General features: G+C 33.7%; 3 protein-coding genes across 4 annotated transcripts in view; 1 reads left to right on the forward strand and 2 right to left on the reverse strand.

The window, feature by feature from the left end:
* Positions 1-21,713, forward strand: part of HLH4C (Helix loop helix protein 4C) — a 110,713-nt gene extending 89,000 nt beyond the window's left edge. The window contains exons 3-4 of one of the 2 annotated variants that reach the window (XM_065349662.1): positions 20,872-20,945; positions 21,054-21,713. In XM_065349662.1, the coding sequence (XP_065205734.1) occupies positions 20,872-20,945; positions 21,054-21,309 (330 nt within the window). In that variant the 3' untranslated portion in view covers positions 21,310-21,713. Of the gene's footprint in view, positions 1-20,871; positions 20,946-21,053 lie in introns of those variants that run through there. The other variant, XM_065349660.1, reaches the window with a different exon arrangement.
* Positions 545-4,929, reverse strand: LOC135835407 (uncharacterized). The gene is made up of 2 exons (XM_065349645.1): positions 4,770-4,929; positions 545-2,094 (listed from the first exon to the last, which is right to left on the reverse strand). The coding sequence occupies exons 1-2, from the start codon at positions 4,905-4,907 to the stop codon at positions 697-699; spliced, it is 1,536 nt and encodes a 511-aa protein (XP_065205717.1). The 5' UTR covers positions 4,908-4,929; the 3' UTR covers positions 545-696.
* A 3,113-nt stretch (positions 21,714-24,826) lies between the features above and the next one.
* On the reverse strand, positions 24,827-26,055 carry mRpL17 (mitochondrial ribosomal protein L17). Its single transcript, XM_065349657.1, has 4 exons — positions 25,906-26,055; positions 25,618-25,831; positions 25,339-25,549; positions 24,827-25,259 (listed from the first exon to the last, which is right to left on the reverse strand). Exons 2-4 carry the CDS (start codon positions 25,813-25,815, stop codon positions 24,952-24,954), a joined length of 717 nt encoding a protein of 238 aa, XP_065205729.1. The 5' UTR covers positions 25,816-25,831; positions 25,906-26,055; the 3' UTR covers positions 24,827-24,951.
* Between the last annotated feature and the right edge of the window lie 5 nt (positions 26,056-26,060).

A 26,060-nucleotide genomic window follows, 5' to 3' on the forward strand; every position in this document is an offset into this window, starting at 1 on the left:
CAAGCTACCAGATGGTAATCGAAGGCTGGTGAAATATTCTGAATTTGAATGTAGTTTAGAAATGAAACCGAAAGTGTTACGTTTTTTTTTAATAATTTGGTTACGGGATATTTTAAGGATAGGTATGATTTTTCATACATTTCGACGAATTCAATTACCATTCAACAGTTAGCTCAACTAAACTGAATCATCCTGCTACTGACTGCAAGTTTTTCAAATTTTTACTTCTCGTAGGCCTTCATATTCGCGATTTATACGGATGGAATGACGTCTGTTGGCACTTCTACGTTTCGAGCAGTTGTCGAATTCCTCAAGTCGTTCAGAATAGTGATTTTTGGTTACGTTGAAGAACGTAGGTAATTTCAAAATTACTTCTTGAAATCATAATGATCGAAGAAATTTTCAAAGTAATCGCGAAAATCAGTGGAACATTCGAATACATGTCATAGCATTTTATATGATGTGTTTTCAGGGACAGATTTTTGTATCGATGATCAGGTGCGTTCAAATTCCCTAATAAAAATGAAGAAAATGCGCACGGTGCTGAAATCATAAAATACTATCAATAATTTATTGCACTTGAAATTGCACAACATTTCAAAATAAGCCAATCGAAGTTGCTTTTTAATATTATTCGCGAAAGATGCCGGTGTATCTCGAACACGAGAACCAAAAAAAAGTCAGCCTTATTTATCACTACTGGAACACGGTCTTGATTAACGGAGCTTTGCGTGCTTCCAAAGGTTTATACGAATGTTGATAAACAGAAGCCAGTCTCCAGTGATCCGGATAATCGTGCCCTGCTGTCTTGGGCCAGATGGAAAACGGCGGAGCTAGTGTCCCAATGGAATAATTTTTCTTGGCGAAAGGAACCTTGGGTTTTGGCACTCGAAGATTCTTCGATCTATGCATTCTTTCGAAGACTTGTTGATCTATTTTGTAATTATTTAGTTTTCCAGCTTTAAAAGCGCATTTGTATTCTTCGCTTTTATCGACGTTTATTCTATTCGAGCTTTTGACTCGTTTCAAGTCACAGGCCACGCAAGGCCTTCCGAACTTAGTGCCATCTACTTGAACACCCACGTTGGCTAAATTGGGCGAACTTTTGCTGCGTTTTTGGTTACCGTTCCAACAGATTGGTGGACTCAATGATTTCATCGATTTGATACCGGAATCTTGTCGTTTATCTGCACCTAGTGGTTCGATTTTTTCGTCAGATTTTTGCGAATGTAAAGACGGCGTGCTGATATGTCTCTTGGATAATTTACTAAATTCGCTGGACGGTGGCGAGATATCTTTTTTATCTCGTTCGTTGATTCGAGGACAAGGTGACGAACTCGATTCAACATTCACCACGTCCATTACAGCCGAAGGATTCGTATGAGCGGTTTGTTTTTTGGATACAGCCGCTTTACCTTCGGAACTATTATCACTACCGTATAAAGACGGTACTTCGGCGTCGTTTATTTCTTTTCTATAATCATCGGCGGGTACAACAGCGAATACAGCTGGAGCCGTATTGGAGGAATTTTTCAATTCCGATGAAGCTGGAATATCCCAATAAATGGCTAAGTCCATTTCGGATAAAGGTTTGCATTTCTTTTTCAATCTGGAAGTTGTTTTTGGTCTGTTGTTTTCTTCTTCGCAATGTTTGATTTCTTTTCCTAGCGAAGCTGCGGTTTTAGGTCGGAATACTTTCAGTTTGCTGCACTGAGTTGGTCCTGGAGAGTGAAATACTTTGCAGCCTATTGCCGATGATGACGGATCTACGTCCAAAGCTAGGCCTGGATTTGAGTCTCGTTTCATTTGTAAAGCGTTGTATAAGATGTTATCAACGGCGTCGGGTAAACGGTGATGTTTTTGGTTACTGAGACGTAGATTTTTGGCGACTAATTCATTGGTGAAAACGTCACTAAGGATGGGTTCGTCGGCGTTGTAAGTATTCGTTTTCTGTTGGCGTTCCTGGGGTATGGCTAAGGGGTAGTTTTTAATGTCGTGTAGAACCGTGTTCGATTTATTCGAGCAGATGCTAGGTGAAGCTGAACGGCAGGCTGGATGAGCTTCTTCGGGAGATAAGGTATTTCGAGGCGAATTCTGAAAATGAGATTTATTTTTATTTTAAATGTAGGCAATAAGTATACAAGTGTAGGATGTGTTGGGAAGTGAGTGGTAAAACTGAAAACTTGGATGTAACAGAGCACAATTGAAAAAACTTGTGATAAATATGTTGCTTATCTTGAAAATTGAAGGGACAGATTCGTTTTAAGGGAAAACAAGGCTGAAATAGATGTTTGATCATTGAGATTTGAGATGAATGTGCGTCGAAAATGAGTGAAATTCAAATATGATTTTTCTCAAAATATTGATTAAATGTGTCATAAACGGCTTTTGCATAAAATTATCACAATTTAGATAATATGTCTAAAAAAAAAAAATGAGTACCTAGCCTCAGTTCATTATAATGTACCTACTAAAGTTCTAGATTAGGGAAGTATACGCATACGCCATTTTGGTTCGACACAACGGATGTAAACAACATTAGAACGTATGTACGCATACAATCTTACGTGTAAAAAATGCAATTTTTTCGATTGTTCGCGGGTTCGGGTGAATTTTTAAGTAGTTTCCAGCTAAAGACAATGAAATTTCCTATCGATTGATGTTAAATTTTTGTTATTTCGCGCAAAATTGACGATTTTCTGAATACTTATATTATCCGATTTTTTCATACTATATGTGTCAACTTTAAACTAAAAATACTCGAAATCTTCAGTGAACACACAGGTATTTTAATGTAGCAAAATGTTCGTAATTTCTTCGTCTTTAAAATGAGTGTTTATCGAAAGCTCTACATGCAACCGTTCAAAAGTTGTAGAAGTTTAAAGTTGCGAAAACAATGCAAAAACCAACCGCGGATGGTAAGTATTGAACTTTGAACTAGAATTACTCAAAATTTTCAACGAACACATAGGTATATTAATACAGCAAAACGTTCGTTATTTTATCCTTTTTAAAATGGGTCTTTACCGAAAGCTCTACCTTCTACCGTTCAAAAATTCTTGAAGATCAAAGTTGCGGAAAGTGTTCAAATTGTGTTATCACTGTTATCAGTCACTTAGTGTTGATTGTAGAACATTTTCCGCAACTCTGATCTTCAAGAATTTTTGAACGGTAGAAGGTAGAGCTTTCGGTAAAGACCCATTTTAAAAAGGATAAAATAACGAACGTTTTGCTGTATTAATATACCTATGTGTTCGTTGAAAATTTTGAGTAATTCTAGTTCAAAGTTCAATACTTACCATCCGCGGTTGGTTTTTGCATTGTTTTCGCAACTTTAAACTTCTACAACTTTTGAACGGTTGCATGTAGAGCTTTCGATAAACACTCATTTTAAAGACGAAGAAATTACGAACATTTTGCTATATTAAAATACCTGTGTGTTCACTGAAGATTTCGAGTATTTTTAGTTTAAAGTTGACACATATAGTATGAAAAAATCGGATAATATAAGTATTCAGAAAATCGTCAATTTTGCGCGAAATAACAAAAATTTAACATCAATCGATAGGAAATTTCATTGTCTTTAGCTGGAAACTACTTAAAAATTCACCCGAACCCGCGAACAATCGAAAAAATTGCATTTTTTACACGTAAGATTGTATGCGTACATACGTTCTAATGTTGTTTACATCCGTTGTGTCGAACCAAAATGGCGTATGCGTATACTTCCCTAATCTAGAACTTTAGTACCTACCTATGCTAAAAGTCTTGGAATAAAACAATGTAAAATCATTCAATTTTATTTTTTGAAAACTTCCTCGGACTCAAACTTGATTTGCTTTTACTAAGTAGGTACATAATTTTCAATCATCAAATCTTATTCAATTTTATCCAAAAATTTACCTTTCTGCTTTTGTTTTTATTTTATCAGATTGGCTTTCATGTTTGGCAAAAATCGTAAAAGTTGATGAATGAGCCTGAAAATTTTTTGAAATGTTGTCATATGAATGGGGAATTTCATAAAAATCAATCGTCTCAAAATGCTATCAAAAATAGTAAGTATGAATAAACTTCGATTTGAATAAAATTAAGTTAAAATTTCAAGTTCATCATTTCTTAATTATAATTTTTTTTTACAAATTGTTAAAGATGATGCATTTTTTATGAGTAAAGTCTTGACAAAATCTTTTCTCTATATTTCAGACCTTTTTTTGTTAAAAATTGAAGCATTCAATTTTCAAATTAAGTATTCTGTACTCAAAAGAAATCGAATTTTTTTTTTTTTTCAAGTGCTCACGTTGATTAATTCAGGCCGAATTTTTGTGTTCACCCAAAATGACCTTTGTTTTGTATAAAATTTACTGGGAAAATCGTTGATGATGTAGAAAGTGTGAGGAGCAATTCTGAAAAAAAATACCAAGATCAAGAACTAACTTGAATTTTTTTATAAAAATTAATTCCCCTCCCCAATTTATTGTTTTGAATAAAAGTACTTGGATTTGATGCAGAGAGCTGTGAAAAAGTCAAAAACTTATTGTAACGAAATTAGTCAAGATTTAAGCAAGACGTGAAAACGTTTGAAAGTGGGTGGGGGGAAGTAACAATTAGAAAAACTTTCTTCCAAATTCCCGTTTTTAAGGTGTTTTTTCTAGGATTTAATTTTTTGAATTAAAATATACTCAAAAAAGAGTCATTAATTAACTTTTCTCCTCCTTTATCTAATTCTAGGCACAATTGAAATATACCTATTCGTATTTTCACCTACTTACATCATTTTCTACAGCTTTATTTTCTTTATCCACAGGAGAATGGTTTCTGCTTTGTTTTGGAATCTTCGCTGGATCCACTATCACTGGAATATGAGCCGATCGTTTTTCCCAACTTGATAGAACATCTCCTCGGGCCATTTTTTCGGCTGCAAAAACATGCATGGTGAGTCTTAGAATTTTCGTTATTTAAAGGTTAGCCCATGAGGTTGTTTAATGGAGTTGAATTTTCCAATTATGAAAACAAAGCCATCTAGGTAGAAAAAGATGCACACTGTATAATTTTCTTTTTTCTCGTTCTTTTGCTGGTCTCTTTCAAAAAATAATTTTTTGGAGAAACAAAATTATGAAGCATAAAATTTGTTACAAGTGGAAAGAAATTTACTTTTTTCGATGGGGCATTTTTTTTTCTTTCAGGAAAGTTCAACTCGCAAAAAACCCTCTTATATCTAACATCGAAATCTTTGTTTGAAACGAACCTTGGATAGTATGAAAGAAAACCCCTGCCTCCATCTCTCAATTTTAGGTGGTGATGTTGAAATTGATTTTAATTTTTGAAGCTTTTGTTTTACAGGTAATGCTACCGTATGATCGTTAAATTGAAAAAATTGTCGTATCACTGGCCGGATTCGTAATTTCAGTCCTAGAACGAATTTTTAAATTTTATTTTCAATAAACTCAAAAAATCAATATTGAAACAATATGTACTTTGAGAATTCCCCAAAAATAAGAAAATCGACTACACCAGCTATAAAAGTTGAAGAATGGGTTTAGGTGAGGGTAGGGGTCCTCTTTCGACTTACCTATCCGAGTTTCGTTCCGATTAAAGATTGATATGTGATGATGATTTTGATTTTTTTTTTAATTTTTTGATTTCGAAAAATCCATTTCTAAGAAAAATTATGAGTTATAGAGGGAAAATGCTTCAAGTGAAAATTTTCACTTTTTGAGCAAAATTGTTACTCACAAAGAAACCTCTTGAGGTGTCACACTCCGATTTGAACGGGACCGCGATTTTTGGAAAGAGCATAGTCTAAAACCCCCAAAACCAAGTTTTCAACTGCCCAAGTACATTTTTCGATTTTTGGCGAATTTTTTAAAATTCAAAATTAACGGTTTTTGGCGATTTATGCTTTTTTAATAGTACGTACTTGATCAATAAAAATGGCCAAAATAAGTCCCAAAACTAATATTAATTACCCAAATCCAAATTTCACCATTTCCAGCCATTCTGGAGCCTCCAGCGCGATTTTTCAATTTCTCCAGAATTTTCAATTTCTCCAGAATTTTGAATTTGCTCCAGAAGGCGTGAATATGCAGTTGGGCAGCTAAAAATCGAGCTGTGTAGGTATTATACTCGACCTGTTCAACGAGTTTATCTACATTTGAGCCGATTTTGGGAGTGACACCTCAAGAGTGAATTTTTGACCAGCTTTTTTCAAAATTAAAAAATCCAAAAAATCAAAATACATATAACCGTTTGTGAGGAAATTTTTGAAATTTGCGCGAATCGCTGTATTTTGTCCAAAACAAACCCCCGAAATCCAAATTTCACCATTTCCAGCCATTCTGGAGCCTCCAGCGCGATTTTTCAATTTCTCCAGAATTTTGAATTTGCTCCAGAAGGCGTGAATATGCAGTTGGGCAGCTAAAAATCGAGCTGTGTAGGTATTATACTCGACCTGTTCAACGAGTTTATCTACATTTGAGCCGATTTTGGGAGTGACACCTCAAGAGTGGTTTTTTGACAAGCATTTTTCAAAATTAAAAAAATCCAAAAAATCAAAATGTCACCGTTTGTGAGGAAATTTTTGAAATTTGCGCGAATCGCTGTATCTTGTCCGTAACTAATACCCCAAATCAAAAATTTACAATTTCCAGCCATTCTGGAGCCTCCAGCGCGATTTTTCAATTTCTTTAGAATTTTGAATTTGCTTCATGTCACTCTCGCTCCAAAACGGCTGGAAATGGTAGAATTTGCGCTTCGGGGGTTAGTTTTGGAAGAAAGACAGTGATTCGTACAAATTTTAAAAATTTCTTCACAAACGGTTACCTATCTTTTGATTTTTTGAATTTTTTAATTTTGAAAAAGGCTGGTCAAAAAACCACTCTTGAGGTGTCACACCCAAAATCGGCTCAAAAGTAGATAAACTCGTTAAACAGGTCGAGTATAATACACAACTCGATTTTTAGCTGCCCAACCGCATATTCACGCCTTCTGGAGCAAATTTAAAATTTTGGAGAAATTGAAAAATCGCGGTGGAGGCTCCAGACTGGCTGGAAATGGTGAAATTTGGATTTGGGTAATTAATCTTAGTTTTGGGACTTATTTTGACCATTTTTACTGATCAAGTACGTACTTTTAAAAAAAAGCATAAATCACCAAAAACAGCCAATTTTGAATTATTTTTCAAAAATTCGCCAAAAATCGAAAAATGAACTTGGGCAGCTGAAAATTTGGTTTTGGGAGTTTAAGACTATGTTCTTTCCAAAAATCGCGGTCCTGTTCAAATCGGAGTGTGACATCCTCAAGAGGTTCCCTCGTCAGCTGTATTTAATAATTTTTTTGAAAGGGAGGGGGGGACATTATTTAGGTACCATAAAAAGCTTCAAATACCTGTTTTCCTTGTAATTCTCCTTGGTAAGTGATACGTTCCTTGGAACAACCCAGACCAAGGATTTTTGGTGAATTTCCTCAGTCCTGGCAAAAGATGACCTCTATCATCGGCTATGATTTTAGTCACATCGTTATGTTTCTTGGGCGCTACAGATGGCTTGGCTGCTCCCCAATTACATAATTTACTCGGACTAAATGCTTTCTCGTACTGGAACCGATCATTAAAAAAAATATAAAAACAAACATCGCGATTATTTAAATACAAAACCTGCAATCTTCCCTCTCTGTCTCTAGTAGGTATATACTACATATAATATTTAACTTTACAATAGCGTACAATACCGCATGTTTTTTTATACACGCATAATATTAAGCTCGCTTATAAAAACAGGTGATCGTAAAATTTATCACCGTATCATTTGCATAAGAGGCCAATTAAAAGGACGGTAAAAAATGCTGATCTAGGCATCTAGGCGCGGATTAAAGGCGAAAAAAAGTCTAAAAGTATTCTTGTTGGAGGGAAGTAAATTGTTAATGTAAGCCTTGTGTTTACAAACAATTACCCGGCTGCTAATAACAATAAGTCAACGCACCCAGCCCCCGTTATATAGGCATTAAAATGATGACAGAGTTTTTTGGTTGACAAGTGTTAGAGACTATACGATATCAGAAGGGGATACGGTTTTGGTATTGAGGGATGAGTTTTACGTACGCCGCGACGACCGACCGACGACTCTTACATATTCTTTTTTTTTTTTTTTTGTAGTCGACGAACTGGGCGTATTAGCATAGACGTTAATGTACAACTTTTCACACCCCTTCATTCAATACACTCGGGAGTCCGAAACCAAAATTTTATTAAAGCAGTGCTCGGTTTAGACTTTAGGTTGTTTTTTTAATATCAATAAGGCGTGGTTATAGGATTCGGTTCGTTTTAATTTTTTTTCTTCTTTGGTGGTTTTTCTCCTATTAATTCGCAGGAAATTGAAAAAAAAACATGCGGACGTTGTTCTCTTTTGTACGAATTGAAGAATTTCAATATGTACTTGTGTAGCTATTAGAAGATTCACCTGTCATCCTTTCCGAGTCACCCTTTTATTTGTACTTATTATGCAAGTTCGCATGCGCACAATATAGAATTAAAACCAAAAACCAAAAGTAAACACGAGCCTATATAGAACTATTGAGAAATATAATATCTGTACGTATGTAAGCAAAGGAAGGACTATTAAAACAAGAATCATTATATAAAGGATTAAATTGTAATTTAAACGTGCCATAGTTATACGGTGATTAATGGCTGTAAAATAGAGGGATGGCAATTTTCCATTTCAAGGGCTAATACAATTCCCTCGAGATGACACTTGCCTCTTATTGTTTCACCAACAACCTGCGTCCCTTTTTTTATTTTTTTATACATTACCGATACGCTTGTTACTTCATACGTTTGTTTTTACTCGAAAATATCGTACAATGTTTCGCATCATTGCATTCGATTGACTCAATTCTATAAGAGTAAATAGACACACTACAAACTATACCGGCAAATCTGAAATTGTGTTAGCAAATTCAAACTTCATCCTGTACTCTTCTTATTGCAATCAATAGAAAATATCCACATCTTGCTCATGCGTTTTATACGTACCTACTTATTTATATAAAATAATAAAAAAATAAAAATAAAAAAAAACATACCTGATTAGCTGTAAAATTTAGAGCCATGCAAAACACTTCCTCGAAGGTATTTTCATTTTCGCCGCCACACCGCCGTCAAAATGCAAGCAAAACACAGCGAATTGTGTTTTAATCAGAAGACTTGTATGGTAAACAATGGGGAGTTTCTATGGAAATACTCGTTGTTGAGAATATTTCTGGATTCTTAAGCTTGGAAAAGAAAAGTCATAGCTTAAGTGACGCACGTACGTACGTGTAGGTACTTGGAAGATTTTGTCGCGAAGCTTTTGTATATTACAGGTAGGTATGTTTGTCTATATATGTACGAATATATGGCATTTGTACCTACGCAATTTTGCGTATAAACATCCTCTTAACACGCGAACCCGATTGTTAAACGATGACAAAAATTTCTGATGAGAGAAGTTCGAGTTGTTCTTTCCTTTGATGGACTATAATGAAAGTTTGATGAGGAAAGTTTCTCATTATGTGAGTGCGTTTCGTGTTGAGCTGATTGGGAAGTCGTTATTGAAATTATTTCGATAATTGGAATATTTGATGATTTTTTTTTGTACCTAATTCCGAATTTGATTGTAGCTCAGCTGTTATTTTGGGGATCATTGGGCTTGAATTGGATTCCACTGGTGGCGAGGGAAATTATTGAAAAGGCACGTGATAGAGGCAGAAAAGTTGCAAAAATTTTATTGTTGATCAGTAGGAATTCGCACAGTGGTCCAAAATGCCGAGGTGGCGGCCAAAATTCGAAAAATCTTCAAAATAGAAAAGTCTCAAAATTTTATTGTGAATGAATGTGGGTATTTTCTGGGATTTCAAACACTTTGCCATTAAATATTTTTCTTGTCTGTAGAATAAATGTATCGAGGTATCTCAAAATAGTAAAAAAAAAAGAACTGCCAATTTCAAAATCCTGTAAAACATGCAAATTTTACTTTTTTCAAAACTTTATAAGTTTATGTCGAAAAATGAACATTTTTGAGTAAGTATAAAAATCGTTGATTTCATTTTTTTCATAAATATTTTAATTTCTACCCCTCATCACAAAAAAACTTGATATTTTTGGTATTTTTGAGGTAAAAGTTCTTATTTGAAAAACCCCTTCTGGTCCAGCTGAAAATATCACATTCCTGGAGTAGGCTACTATAACACGTAAGAAAAAATATCCACAAATATTTTTTTCATTCAGCTTACCCCCTTTGAAAAAATTGATATACGTACAAAGCTGCATAACTGCTGTTTTTCTTTTTTTTTCTTTTTTTTTTAGTATTTTCAACACAAAAACTACTGACTTTTCTTTAAATGAAAATTTTTTATGAACGAATTGATTCACTTTTTTTGAAACATTTGTACCGCAACTGATCTGTTTACAATCGAATCGAATCATTTACGAAACAATTGGCGATTGAGTAAATAAATTGATGATTTCTTGGTGAATCATTCGATTGATTTGTAGGTGAATCATTCGCAAACGAGTTGATCAATAGTTACTAAATCATTCGCGAACGAATCGATTCGTACAAGTGACTCGTTCGCGAAAGATTCGATTTGTATTAGTGACTCATTTGCGAGCGAATCAATTCATTTGCTCAAGTTTTGGTGAATCATTCACAAATGGATTGAATTATTTTTTGTGAAACATTCGCGAACGAATTGAATTATTTTTTGTGAACCATTCGCGAACGAATCGATTCGTATAAGTGTCTCGTTCGCAAACGAATTGATTCATAAATTGAAGAATTGATCAATTCATTAGCGTTCGGCGAATGGTTATTTCAAAAAACTGATCAATTCGTTCATGAATGATTCATCAAAAATTTAGGGTCGTATTAGTACTTTGTAGGAATCGTGCAGGCCTAGTGAGATTTCAAATTTGATCAAAATTGGTTCAACCGTTTTCTAGATAATGAGTTTTAAAAAATGTAGAAAAAAAATTTTGTCGCTCGATAAACGTGGAAGCTTTGAGCTTTTGGAACTTGATGATTGTTGGGTACCAAGTCCGAAATTGTACAATTCGGGGTTGGTACAGCCAATTTTGTACCATCTCCGAAGTGTCCGGACCAAGCGTGAATATTACTTTTTCATCGGGCTTGGTTCGTACCATGCCCGGAGGGTCCGGACAAAGTGTTCGACTTGGTACAATTTGCGTTGTGCTAAGTTCGAATTATAGTTTTATAATGAATGAATTCGAATTACATTAGTTGTAATAATATTACCATTCGTCCATTCATACAAATTTCAAAAATTTCCCCTCGAACAAAAAATTTTTGATGTTGAAAATTTTTTTCCTTCTAAAATATTTCGACAAAAAAAGGCACTCAAGATTTCTGTCTGTGGATGAATTCGTTATAATTATGGGTCAAAAATAAGATACTTACAATTTGTTTTTAAATTAATTTCCACACCTTCTCAAGAAATTGAAATTTGCATTGGGGGCTTAGAATAGCTGTAATTGGTAAAATTTGAATAGGAGGGGGAGGGGTTGACAAGATTTATATTGATTCATGCAAATTTCAACAATTTCCTACGAACAGAGATTTTTGATTTTTTAAAAAATTTTTTCCTTTTAAAATATACTTTGTGAAAAAAAACAGTCGACGTGCCCTGGAAATGGGCTCAAATGCGGATAAGCCCTTTAAACAGGTCGAAAATAAGCCACAAGTTGATTTTAAGGCTCTCAAATTAATTTACTCGCCTTTTACATTGAGTAGAAAATCACGCTGAAGGCTCCAGAATGGCCCAAAAAATGGTAATACTTTACTAACCGATTCGCGTAATTGGGGGGACTGCGTTGGTGAAGACGCAGCAATTTCAAACAAATTTCACTTCCTGCTGCCTACAGATAATTTGCAATAATTTGAATTTTTCCACCAAAATACACAGTCTGGTCAAAAACCTCCATCGAAGCGTCTTCCCACGAATCCACTCAAATATGGATAACCCCTCTAATTCGAATTCATTCATTGTAAAACTATATTTCGAACTTTGCACAACACAATTTGTACCAAGTCGAACACTTTGTCCGGACCCTCCGGGCATGGTACGAACCAAGCCCGATGAAAAAGTAATATTCACGCTTGGTCCGGACACTTCGGAGATGGTACAAAATTTGCTGTACCAACCCCGAATTGTACAATTTCGGACTTGGTACCCAACATATACATACATGAAGTCGACCTTCTGAATTGATTGCCACCATTTTGGAGTTGATCTGAAACCTGCAGCCAAAATCGACTTTTCTACAGCAATTTAAAATCGCTTCAGAAGGCGTTGTGAGTAGTTTCAGGGTATTTACGAGTTAAGAACCTCAAATGTAAAAAAAATCCAAAATCGTCAACTTTTGCAACAAATTACTCAAAACTTCGTCTGTCCCCCAAAGTCGACCCCTCGAGCCGATTTCCATCATTTTCGGGCCGATTTACCAACAATTTCAAATTTTTCCAAAGTGTATTACTTATACCTACTGTATTTTTTAGCAAATTGAAAAATCTAAAGTTTTGAAAAAAAACTCCAAACTCGTTAATTTTTCGCGACAAATTACTCAAAACGTCGCGTAAGTAGGTACATTCTAAAGTCGACCCCCATAATCAATTGCCACCAAATACATATTTAATAATTTTGCTAGATTTTATTCAAAATTTTGAAATATTTCATCAAGTTTTGTTCGTTCTTATGTTTCGGTGGGCTTTGGCAGAGACTTTGACTTTAGCGACGGATTTGATAAATGCTTTGGAAGATCAAAGGCGTTGCAATTTTTTTTCTTGATTTTGATGTTAGGTGTAGAATTTTTCATTTTCATTTTTGGTTAGACTTTCAGGCATGGTTGTTTATATAAACTATGTTTTTCAGTTTTCGTTTTTGATTTTCCCAAAATTTCGTTTCCACGTCATTTTTTGTTTCTTTTTTCCGATTTTCAGAGCCAGCTAACTCTGAATTCGAATTTAAAAGTATGTTGTTGTTTTTGGGGAGGAAGGGGAGGTTGCAGCGGTTTTCATTTTCAGCTTCCTGAAATTTTGTTTTCAACATAAGTAGGTACTTAATTTTCATTTTCATCCCCCCCCCCCCCATACGGCCCTGTTTTATTTAAACATTCACATTCACACATACTTAATTTCAAGCTTTATGACACAATTCTTGTGAAATTCGCAATTCTGTTAGGCACATTTGATTAATCATGTTTTTCAGCGAAATTGGAAATACCTATCTCCGAACTTGTTGAAAAATTTTGGGTAGAAACACCAACAGTATAAATCAAGCAGCTTCCACATGTAAACTTTGGTACAAACTTTCGAAAATTACCTATGTGGGCTACGTTTTTAAATTCCTCTAGAAGGTGTGGAGATTAATTTGTGTTGCTATATAAATCAAATTGTGGTTTAATTACAACCATCCTCAAGTATAGGTATGGTTTCTTTTGATTTTTCAAGTTATTTTCTTAATAAAATATGTTGAATAGAATTTTCAATTTAAATGATACTTGATACTAAGTTTCCAAGTTGAAAAATTAAATAGGTACCTACGTAATATCTACGTACGAGATAAAGTATTCTTGTCAAAAAAAAAAAAAAAAACACTGAAAATTCGTCTTTTCATAAACTATAATATTCTTGCAATCAATTTAAAAAAAAAAATAGTTTTCAAAAAATTAAGTAGGTGCAGATGTGTATAAATATTGCTAATAAAATGCAATTAAATTGTTGGAATTTTCATTAACTTTATGATAGTATAATGTATTTACAATAAGGACTGCAGAGTTTTCTTACCAAAAATTTACTAATGGAAGTATATGTAGAGAGGTTTAAAAACATTTTCTCCATCTTGATCAGGCAATATTTATCTTAGGTTGATCAAATCATGCTTTTGAATATTTTATAGATAATCACTTTGAATTATTTTCAATTTGTTTCACAAAATTTTTCTGTGTTTTTGAGTAACTTTTACGACAGGTTTTATTATTTTTTTATACTTAAGTATATCTGCTGAAAACTCGATTAATTAACTTTCGAAATTAATTTCTCGCAGAGGAATCAACAGTTTAGTCGTATTTATGTGAATTTTTCTATTTGTTATCATATTCAAATACGCATTAGGTATCATTTTTGATGTAGCTCGAGTTTGAAAAATTCAGTTCTGTTGCTTTTCAATTCGAATAGATATTAATTAACTGCCCAATTAAATGAATGAAATAAAAATAAAAAGCAAACGCTGTCCCAAAATCCACATCTAATATGTACCATAAACTTATCTACACATAAATTTTCATGAAAAACGAAAAATTATTGTTATTTCACTTTGGTTTCAATGGCCTCATCTATACATTGCATAGAAGAACCCTTCACCCCTTTGAAGTCTGAACCTGCACAACGAATCACCTTCCAGAGACGGTTCAAATTCGGAGAATTGATTTTCATCCGCGAAGTTGATTGGTGAATAGGCGTGGTTAAAATAAGGGATGCTGTAAATGGACCTTGCTCTTAAAAAAACATTTCGTTTCGCGGATAAATATTCTGTTCGGATCAATTGATTTAAATGGTCGATTAAATTTGTGTAGTAAGTAAATTGTTTAAAGTGAAAGTGATCTGAAAAAGTGTAAGTAAGGTGAGTTGGTTATTTGTAGAAAAAACATGTTTAACTTATTTTTAGTTTTGAATGGTGTGACGAAGAGTGTTGTGCTTTTATAAAATATTATCGAATTTTTTAAAATTTAAAATTACTCGAATTATTTGAACTAGGTAGAAACAGTCCTTTAGATTTTGAAAATATCGTAAATTTTCATACCTATTTTTTTCGTGAAAAAGCCATTTATATATTCTTTGAAAATTTTCCTAAACTGAATTTTTCAAACAATGTCATGCATGCCTTATATTTACTCAGTCGTGATTTTCTTGCGTTAAAAAAATACTTACCCATAATCTGCGAATAAATTTTACACCCACTTCTCACCCTCTCTCCTTAATATATTGAAAAGGATTGCGTGCAAAATATCTTACATAGTCGCTTACCTATTTGAACTTGAAACGAAAATGAAATTTCAAATGTATGTAAGCATTGTAGTTGTAACTACGTCCTATACTAACATATCTACTCCAATCTACGTAGACATTTTTCGTCAAAAATTATTATTCCTTTATCCTTTGCAATTACGATATTATCGATTAAGTTGAAAATTGTTTTATTACTTTGCTTAGTTGCCTTTACGTGAATAATAAATCATAAAAAATTGCGTTCTTTTTAGAAAGGAAAAAAAAGAAACGCGATGCATAAATAACCAAGTACCTACTCGAAAAAGAAACCTAGCAGTATTTGCTTACTCATATTTACCTACTTAGCATCCAAATAGTGTGAAAAATTAAACGATTTTTTGCGTTTTATACTTACTTATTTTACGTAATGTCATATTCCGTATGTACGAGTAGACCTACGTGTGTGAACGCTCCCTCGAGACCTTACGTATGTGTAACCCCCGATCAATGGGATCATTTTTTCTTCGTTATTTAATATTAATACACGAAATCTGAAATCGGCATCATGTTCGACAGTCGTCGTGTCGTCGTCGTTGTTTCAAAATATGGAAAACGATACGATTATTGGGAATAATTTAGCGAGGGAACATTGAATTTTTTATGCGTCTGCTCTGCCTCTGGTAGGTCTTTTCTTTGTGTGCTTTTCGATTAATCCAAATCAACTGATTGGTTTCGAATTTTTGGTTAGAAGTAACGTATGTTTTCTCAAGTTATGAAAAATCATTTCCATTTTCCACCTGTTTCATAAGGAGCTGGCTAAACCTTTCTCTCTCTCTTCTGAAAAAATCGAACAATTTATTTTCAGAAGTGAGATGCAATGTAGGTTTTAATAATAATTCTTGAAAAAAAGTGTAAATTTTTTGGTTTTTGTGTGTAGTTCCTACCTTAGTAAGTAAGTTGATCTGACTTAGGAAACGATTCCCACTGGTAGGTACGTAATTAGGTATCCTAATCTGTTGTTGTATGCCACAACTTCTTGGTGTTATTAAAATTGCATAACCGGTTTGCCGTAAAAAGAAAAATATTCGTGTCGATGAAGATTAAAATTTTTAATTACCTACCTACATTTTTTGTTGCTAATATAGGTAAGTTTAATGTATATTCAAATCAAAAATTTCTCTGTAGTACTTTTTTTCTTCAAGTATATTGTCACCTTATTTGGGCATTGGAGGCGCCGCGCCGGGCACGTTGTTGGTCTTAATGCGATGCATCTTCTAATGTATTTTTGGATGAATTTGAATTCGAATTTAAAATAGCAAAAAAGTAGGTAAGTCAAAAAAATTAAACCACATACAAATTGCAAACAATTTCTGAAATTTTTAATGTTTTACAACAATAAATTGGTGTATGAGTACTTACTAAAATTTTGGAAAAAAATGCATAAAAATCTAAAAAAAAATAAATTATAAGCTAGGGGAGAGGGAGGATGTTTTGGACAGGTGGATGTTTTGGACAGTTGCTGGTTTGACGAGTTGGTTTGATTTTTTTTGACGGGGTTTTCACTATTATGTGGCAATGTCGTACTACAACTGATATTTGACAACATTTACCGGATACCAACTCGTGTGATAAAAATATTTCAGCTTTTGTTTTGAAGTGCTGTTTTTGGAAAAAATTGCCGTCTCACATTTTGAGCTCCTGAAAAATAACCGTGAGGAATTTCGTCAAGAGCCCAAGTAAAATGAAATCTCTGATTCCTTCTCGTCAATAATCACCAATTACCTTTTCGTGAAAAGCTGATACTTTTTTCCCACAGCCAGTTTAAGTAGAAATGGCATAGTGGGGATGTTTTGGACACTGCGATAAATTTGTGTTAATTTGTTATGTTTGGGTGTAAGAATGCCTCAGTTTTATCTGACAAATCCAGGAAAGACTTTTAATGAGTCTGGAATGATAAATGCTAATCAAGAACGATTTGAAGTTACCTCCTGAAAATATGTCGATTCGAGCAGGCCAGCACTGGCTGAAAAGTATGGCATAAAAAAGTCGACTCTTCAACATTGCCTCACTAATACTAAAAACAATCCGAGTCAACTGAAATTGTGTGAAATTGTGGACAGATACTGACAATTGATTTCTAATGGATTAAGTCAAAATGTGCCCATTGAGATTCTCTTTCAAATGTGACCAACCCCACCTTTCTAGGTGTTTCCTATCGCTTGCAATATTTCAAATCGAAGAAAAGTGTCCAAAACATCCTCCCTCTCCCCTAATCTAGAGAAACCTAAAGAATTTTGAACAATTTTCTGCGTTTTTTCAACTTATTCAATTCAACTCACAAAAATCGAAGCGTCACAAAATTTCTCGTTTTTCGTTTCCTGGGTACTTGATTCCGTTGCACTAAAATTCTGAAAAATCCTATTATCATTTTTAAATCGCAGTTCTCATGTTGTGGTTTTCCAAGCATAAAGGCAATAAAAAGTTACATTTCAGGGAAAAAATGCTGAAGAATAAAAAAATTACGACTGGAGTTCTTCTTACAGTGTAAAGTCTTCGCAGAAAAGGAAATGATTTTAAAAGTTACTCGGAATATCAACGAAAATTTTTATTTTCAAGAAGCAAACCATCAACCATCTTGCTTCAAGAGGTTCAAAAAGGGGTGAAAATTATTCCTCCCGTTAATTCTTGATAGCTCCTTCGTTCTTTGCGAACAATAGATGATAAATTATAATTTTTGTCTCAATTTTTATATTTTGTACTTGTATCTCCGAAATGGACAATAGACAATAGTCCAGGAAAATTAGACTAAAAAAAAGGGTCATTGAGAACAGTGAGATAGAAAGCTGAATTTTGGTATACTGGTCCATTTTTATGTGCTGAACACGAATCTGAAGAGTCCCCGCGCGTCCCCGATGAGCGTTCTCCCCCAGAGTGGATTTTAGCCCCCTAAAACCAGTTTTTCGCCATTTTCTCCCCCGAATTCCATTTTAGTGAATAGTGTGATTAGAAAAAAGAATCTACGTCAAATTTCCGATCTAGTGATATATCAACTGTCCTTCTACCCCCAAGGGGGTGGGGCTAGAACCATTCAAATGAGAGGGGTTTTCTAAAAAACACAAAAAACTATCGGCGCATATTAGGAGGGGTGAAATAGCCACCGAGAGCGTTCGGGTTGATACTAGCATGGAAGGTGGGTACCATCGAGAAACTACCACGTGAAAAATTTCAGATCCACACCACCCCCCCTTTTTTTGAAATTTCAATAACACTTTTCTCAACCCCATTTTAACCGATTTTGAAAATTTTTCTGGAAGTTATGTATATCCTTAGTAGGTATTTCCACAAAATTTTTCAATCCCCCCCCTCATATTTACCCCTAAAAATAGCGTTTTTTTCATTTTTTATGCCTATTAACAATCAAGATTGCGAGGTACAATTTTGGAAACACGTTTTTTGGATGTATTATTGACCACCAAACATCATATACTATATTAGAAAATTTTGCTTTGGTGCGCCGTGGTGAAAACTTGGAATAATGTATCGTAGGGGGGTGGGGGGTGAAATAGGAATTTTGAGAAAAATAACTATTATAATGAGTAAGGATATCGTTTTCATATGATTCGATACCGCTGAGCACGAATATGACCTCCGATTTTCTGCCACACTCACCTAGCTCTATGAATTTTGTTCGCTACATCTTCTTCTGATTAATGAAAAATGTTCACATTAAAATTATGAAAAAATTTGGATCTGCTGTAAATTGCTGTAAATTTCTAAAATTTTGAATATTGATTTCTGACGAGAGAACGGTCAGAATGTTGATCGCCAATCAAAACAAAACTCTGCTTATGTACTCACAAGGAGGATATTATCCCAACTCGCAAATTTTTTTCAGAAAAAAATCAAAATTTCATCAAGTTGACCTGTGTAGAAAGCTGAAATTCGGTATAAACTCCAAGTACGTCTTTTCACTTTTGATCCGCCAGATCGATTGGAAACGGTTTCAAACAGTTTTGAGCAGTTTTGGAGCATAAAGCAGATTTTTGAAACTGGAAATTTCTATGGAACTTACTTAATACCTACTTACTAATTTTGGAAAAATGTGTGTAATCGATCAAGTGAGTCGCCAACAAGCATCAATTGCGAGCAAACTTTTTAAAGTCAATTTGGACAGCTTTTTTGGCCTTTTTTTTTGTAAAACTAGAATTTCCAAAAAGTTTCTAGAGACTCGAAAATGACTTGAAACCATCTTCAGTCGACTCAGCATCTTGAAATTAAGGTGCATAGTGCATTTATTCGGCTTTTCAATACCATTCGGTGAAAAAAAAAACTGTTCAACTGTTTTCAATCAATTTAGCGATGAGTTTAAAATATGGCATACGTACTCTTATCTTAAATTTTCGCTTTCGAGATCTATTTGATAAAATTTTAATTTTTTCTCATCTTTGGTGCAAATTTAATTTTTTTAAATTCACAAAAACTGTAAAAATGCTCTTTAGCTCTTGAAATCTTTGCTAGTAATGTATTTTTATCTGTTCTTTCGATCTATAACTTTTTCTGGTTTAAAAATTTCTGTGCGAGTTGTGTACCTTCCTTGTCCGGGGGGGGGGGCATGCTCTTGATATTTGATTAATCTGACGTAACACGTGCCTAACTTGAAAATTGGTTGCTGGATTCTGGAATAACCTTAATTTTTTGAATCGAACAAAAAAGGTTCTTTCACAAAATTATTTATCTTTAAAACTGAAGGACTTTAAGCAATATTTTGAGGATGAACTTATTACATTTTGAAATAAAATTTCTCAAAATTTTGGGAAGTTGAACTTTTGTCTATTTTGAAGTTAGGTACAATAAATTACTCTTGTGTAACATTGTGTTCCCCATAGTTTTTAAAATTTTACCAATCTTTTTTTCTTCTTCAAAATCAACCTACAATTATCCTTTTGTTTTCAAAATTTGACAAAAACGCGTTTATCCAGATGCCAACTTTTCAATTTAGATATTCAAAGTCTTTTTTCCTGCAATTTTCAAGGTAGGCAACTGTGGTTCATCTGGAGTTCTTCAAATGGTAATACAAACAGACAGTCGTTGAAAATGTAGTGAAATTGAAGGAACTGAATTTTTAGATTTTCAGTCTTCTTCCTACACTTCTTTTTAAAGGCAAATTTTCTGTTTTGATTTAAATTTTTAAATATTTCTTGAGCCTTATAGCTATTTTATGACGTCGCATCTTGAAAGTTGATGACTGGATAACGTATATTTGAAAAACTGAATCCAAAACAAATGAATTTGTGTTAAAAACGTGTTTAAAACACTTTTAAAAGTCAAAACACATGAGGACCCAGCAGTTTAAAACCCCGTTTTAAACAAAAAAAAACCGTTTATTGTTTTGTCTTTTTTAAAAAACCCCGTTTTTTTCCAACACTGTATTCGGTTAAGTAATTCATCCCCTCCTTCCAGAACAACTTATGTTTCTCGGTTATGATGTTATAAATTCTCCATTATAAAATATGTAGCTGAATCAAATGTTAGCAGAGTAGACAAATTAAAATTTTTTTCAAAGTTTGCAGAATTCATTTTCAAGTCCTTTGAAGTATTTCCAAAAATTTTTCAACATAAATTTTCTTTTCTCTATAGTTGAAAGATATATATTTCGAGTTTGATAAAAAATGTTCAAAATAGGGAATGCATTTTTATTTGGAAAATAATCGTCATTTAAAATGACTCAATACCTAGTTTTTATTTGTTTTCATCTTTCAATAATTTTTTCATTTCTATAATTTTGCTCCTATTCTATTTTTATTCTAAAAAATAATAACTAAATTATTCGTTACAGATGGATTACGCAAATGGACTTTACCACGACGTACCAACCAGTTGCGTTCTGAACAATAATGGAATAAGAAAACGGTAACCCATTTTTACCTCACACCTAAAAAAACACATTTTTTCCTTTACCTAATTACATATCTAGATACTCCACTCCGAAATGTTTTAATCACCAATTGATAATTACAGAGACAAATCAGAAATCACCACCGATATAAGTTCCTTATCTCGAGAAGAACGTCGTCGTAGAAGACGTGCAACTCAAAAATATCGAGCAGCTCATGCCACCCGAGAAAGAGTACGAGTCGAAGCCTTCAACATTGCTTTCAACAGATTACGAGAACTTTTACCAACTTTACCACCTGATAAGAAATTGTCCAAAATTGAAATCCTCAGATTGGCAATCTGTTATATTGATTTTCTCAATCATGTTTTGGACGTTTGATTTGAATGTGCAATCACGAGTATCGTTATTCTGTCTTGTGTGTGTTTTTTCTCGCATACCTATACTTACCTATTTACGCGATTTATAAGTTGCTTTTATTTAATTTTATTTTCGCCCAAACAGAGAGAGGAGGAGGGAATCGAGTGCAATATAGTCATCAAATTATAGCTTGTTTACGTAAGTTTGTAAAATTAACTTATGTACCATTTTATTTATTTATTTATTTTTTCAAATGTGTATATTACTTATTTATGGAGTAGGTAGGTATTTCATCTTTGAGAATATCTACGGATATTGCGGTTTGCTATCATTATTTTATGATTCTATTTGATCGGTGTTTTAATTAGGTACGTATGTAGAATAAGATTATCGTCGTTTTAATGTATAAAAATTTTCGTACCGGTGTTCGTGTTTTTATTTCAAAATTTATTTTAACTTGGAAGTTTCTTAATTCCTTTCTACTGTACTTACCTATTTTGTTTTCCCAATGTTTTTACTATTGTCACCTTCATGTTACTGTGAATTTCCGATACTTCAGGGATGTCTCGGGTAGCATTCCTATAATTTTATTTGAAAACTAAGTACCTAGATTTTGAAAAAATTTGTCTATATCTTTATGAGAAATTTCGATTCGAGGAACATTCAGTCTTTTTAAAAATCTAATTTCTTTGGCTTACTTCATTTTGAACCTAGTGATCGATTGTGACGTAATCAAAAGAAAATATACGTACATCAAGTAGGTAAATTGAACAAAGACATCGACCCATAGATGGGATAGGACACTTGAAACTTGGGTCAACTAGCTTAAAATCGTATTACCAACGAATGAAGCGTACAATTGGACATCAAATAAATTGGAAATTTAACGCTCGAATAGAAACCGTTCAATTCCTCCGACACCCTGGGAAAACAATACCTACGTTATAACAAACCTACGACGACAATCCAGCCTTCGAATTATCATATCGTATGTATTTTTTTTTTCAGCCACCACGAAATAATTATCATGAACAAAATAATAATACATTCTTCGTATATGTATATTTGGTCAGCACGTGTGGGTAACTTACGATTACACTCATCTATTAGGTATTGTAGACGTTTTAAAACGATCTGGTACGCGTTCACACCCTTTGTAATGAAATTACGTCAAGTCCCTAGTCGCTCACTTACTCATTTTATCATTATTGCGAGTGGAATGATGGGAAATAAATTAGATTGGTAAAACTATTCGTTTCCTGGTCAGTCGCACGGTCTTGTTCGATGCGAATTTATAGTGATGATGAGCTAGAACGTATGTTCAGTTTTGTAGCACTTTTCTTTTTCCGAAGCTTTGGATTAGATATGGATAGGTACATATCTTAATCTTTCGAAATCTATAATAGTGGAATTAGATAGGTATGATTGGGATTTGGCTGGAGTATTTTTGAGATGAAATTTTCTCGGTGGTTTTACGAGAAGATATTGTTGCTGGTTTTAGAGTGAAATTCACCTCGAATTTGTGCGGTAGTTTTTGGGCCCGCCTATTTATTCATGGGAAGGGTTCCGAACGCCTTTTCTTGCTACGGCGCCTGTCTCTGGAATAATTTATTTTTTTCAATGTGCACCTGAGACCGAGAGTAATCTGTAAATGTTGAATATTTCGACGAGTGCTTCATAAAACATTGTTATCAATTTGGAAACGATGAAAGAAAGTTCAGGAGGTAGAATATTTTTGAGATGTTATGATTTTAATTTTTTTTTCATGCTATTGTTGTCAAGGTTTTGAAGTGATTGAAAAGTTGTATGAAAATGTCTGTGATTGAATTGAGGAATTTCTTTCATTTTTTGACAACAGCTTTCCAGAAATCTTAAGAAAAGAGTAATCAGATAGAACTATAAAAATGAAAGATTTTGAATAAATGACAAATTTCTCCATTACCCTACTTACCTATTCCTTAAAAACAAGTTCAAAGTAAAACTCACCAACACTTTCAAATAAAAAATACCTACTTTTTTTAAATTCTTCATTATTATTATAACGATATTTCAAATATTTTTCGAGTAGGTATTTATCATAAAATCAGAATGATATTTTGGCTGCCTTTCGAACGTGCATTTCGAGATATTTACATCGAACACTCTTGATTCGTCAGAATAATTATTCTTACTCAAGTCACACAGCTATTGACTCTGATCTACAAACCAATGGTATTTGAAGGTCCTTGTATTTTTTCAGCCGTTCACATTTAGTATTACCAAAAACAAGCATTCAAAACTGTTCTTTCGAGCGTTTCTTCGATGTTTTTGAAGAAATTGGGTTATCGTCAGCTGACGTTCCTGTTCAGTAATTATCCACCAGATTGGTAAAGTAACAAAAACTTCAGTTCAGTGCGAAAAGAATATGATACGATTTTAAGACAAAGTACCTACCTACATGATAATTTTGATTTAACAATAAAGTACAGTTTAACAACTTATTTTCAATACTATTCGAACTAATAGAAATAGAGACCACGAGGTATTTGAAAACGAGCGATTTATATCTCGGGTACAACGTGATACAAGATGATGTTATGTTTCTTCTTTTCCATCCTTGGACATGTTCACCTTCGGTAAAACAAGAAAATTAATTAAATTGAGAATATAATTTTTAAATGTTTCCATAATTTCGTGTACCTATCCCTCTTCTAATGAACCTCAAGATAGATGTTTCATACGAAAATAGGTATATCACAATCTGAGATTCTACGAACCTAACCTCGAAAATCTGTCAAAAGAGTAAAAACTAGAAACTTACTTTATTCATTTTCGACATCCAAGTCGACTTTTTCATTTCTAGAAGTATACGTTGGAATTCGATGTTATCCTTTTGCGATTGTGTTTCTACTTCTAGAAGCCTTTTTTCTTTATCGAGAAGTTGACGTTGGAGTTCCATGTTCTGTACAATCAAACGATCCCGTTCCTCCTGTAAGTTCAACTTTTTAAATGATCGAGTAAACATTCACTCGGTTGATGAGAAAATGTACTTACCCTTAACTTTTCCATTCTGGATGTGGAATCTCCGTCTGCGCGTTGCTTCACTGATTTTATTTTCTGTCAGAGTGTCAGTGTGTTAATTTCTTGTCCCTTGTCGGTTGCGAGGTGGTGATAGCACTTCTCTTATGTACTTGGTGTTGAAATTGCATCATATTCTATTTATGTACACCCATAGATATGGATATCTACATATGTGTACACCTGCTAAGGCTACCACCTGCGACCAAGAGTGGGGAATTTGGACGAGTGCTACATAAAACATTGTTATCAGTTTGGAAACGACGAGAGAAAGTTCAAAGGAAAGAATTGAGGAATTTCTTCCATTTTTTGACAATAGCTTTCCAGAAATCTAGACAAATAATTACAATTTTTTTTGAATTCTTCATTATTATTATCACGATACTTCGAATATTCTGCGAGTATTCATCATAAAATCAGAATGATATCAAACAGTAACCCTAGCACCAACAATTTCAACTCACCACAAAAATGCAAACTCTACATGAAAACAGCTCTTCTATTTCTTATTTCTTCGATAAAAGACAATTTAAAATACCATTATTACAACGTAATAAAAATAAAAACACGTATCAAACTACGCACGTAGGAAAAAACAACATTAAACTAAGCAACTGGTAATGGTTTATCTAATTCCGAATTATTTTGATCGTCGTCTTGTGTCTCAGCATCGGTAAATTTCAGTAATTCTTCAGCTTCCGAAACTTCCTGAGCAGCTTTAGATTTAGTTTCAGGGTCTTTAGATTTTCTATTTTCTTTTTGTTTCGGTGTTTGGTTTTCCAACGATGTAACCTTAGCAGCGATTTCGGCATATTTCTGTTTACGGTATTCTCGACGAGCTTCATCCAATAATACATTATGCAGAGCGAATTTGTTACGGGAACCATCGAATATCAAAGGTGGAAACGGGTTTCCTGCGTAAAAATTAATCGATCAGTTAGTGTGAGCTTTCGATGTGTAATAATATTCATAATTTCGTAGTCTTAAAGTTACCTCTTAATTCTAAAACAGAGTATGCCAAAAGATCCTGCGGGTATTTCTTAGGAGCTTTATATAAAGCTGTGTAAGCAGTTTGATAGTCTTTGAATCTGGGCGCTAGAACTTTAAATAATTTATGCACCAGTTGTTTTTCTTCTAACCAAAACGATGCCATTTCCATGGTCGGTTTATGCGCTTCACCGTGTCTGATGGCTTCGGAAATCAACTGCAAGAAATTTTCGTTAGTGAATATAAAAACATTTGTCAAACAGATGAAGAAATGTAAACCCTTACTCTTTCAGCGTATCCGCGAGCTTCATCGGCGCGAGGATATAACAACTCTAATCTTTCGTATTTAAGCAAAGCGTTGACTATTTTGCGCAAATTGTTCAGTCTACCTTCGGGACCCTGTGGCTGCCTTAAGTTTCTATGTCGAGGGGCGATTCTGATTTTAAGTCTTGAAATTAAATGAGTTATCTCCGCTTGATTCATGATTTCTGATTGATTCCTGCGATATCAACGATCAAAGATTAATGCGGTGATCACAAAGATTTGAATGAGATTTAAAAATTAACTACTCACTCGAACTAGGTAATGTAATCAATTATACTGGTATATTGGTCATGAATTCTTTTCTGAACTGGAATTCGTCGCACAATTATGTAATTAGGACAAATTAATGAAGAAATTTAGTTTTTGCAACAAATTTTTATCTTCCTCTTTCTTTTTTTTATCAA

Source organism: Planococcus citri, chromosome 2 (assembly GCF_950023065.1).
Source record: "Planococcus citri chromosome 2, ihPlaCitr1.1, whole genome shotgun sequence".
NCBI classification, from domain to species: Eukaryota; Metazoa; Arthropoda; class Insecta; order Hemiptera; family Pseudococcidae; genus Planococcus; species Planococcus citri.

What these genes read in the sequence shown, in the direction of transcription:
- LOC135835407 (XM_065349645.1), bottom strand. Translation starts at nt 4,907, where the DNA reads ATGGCCCGAGGAGATGTTCTATCAAGTTGGGAAAAACGATCGGCTCAT. An exon ending in ATAAAGCTGTAGAAAATGAT is followed by an intron (nt 2,095 to 4,769) that starts GTAAGTAGGTGA and finishes TCTCATTTTCAG; the next exon opens with AATTCGCCTCGAAATACCTT.
- mRpL17 (XM_065349657.1), bottom strand. Translation starts at nt 25,815, where the DNA reads ATGAATCAAGCGGAGATAACTCATTTAATTTCAAGACTTAAAATCAGA. An exon ending in CTCGCGGATACGCTGAAAGA is followed by an intron (nt 25,550 to 25,617) that starts GTAAGGGTTTAC and finishes AATTTCTTGCAG; the next exon opens with TTGATTTCCGAAGCCATCAG. An exon ending in CTCTGTTTTAGAATTAAGAG is followed by an intron (nt 25,260 to 25,338) that starts GTAACTTTAAGA and finishes ATTTTTACGCAG; the next exon opens with GAAACCCGTTTCCACCTTTG.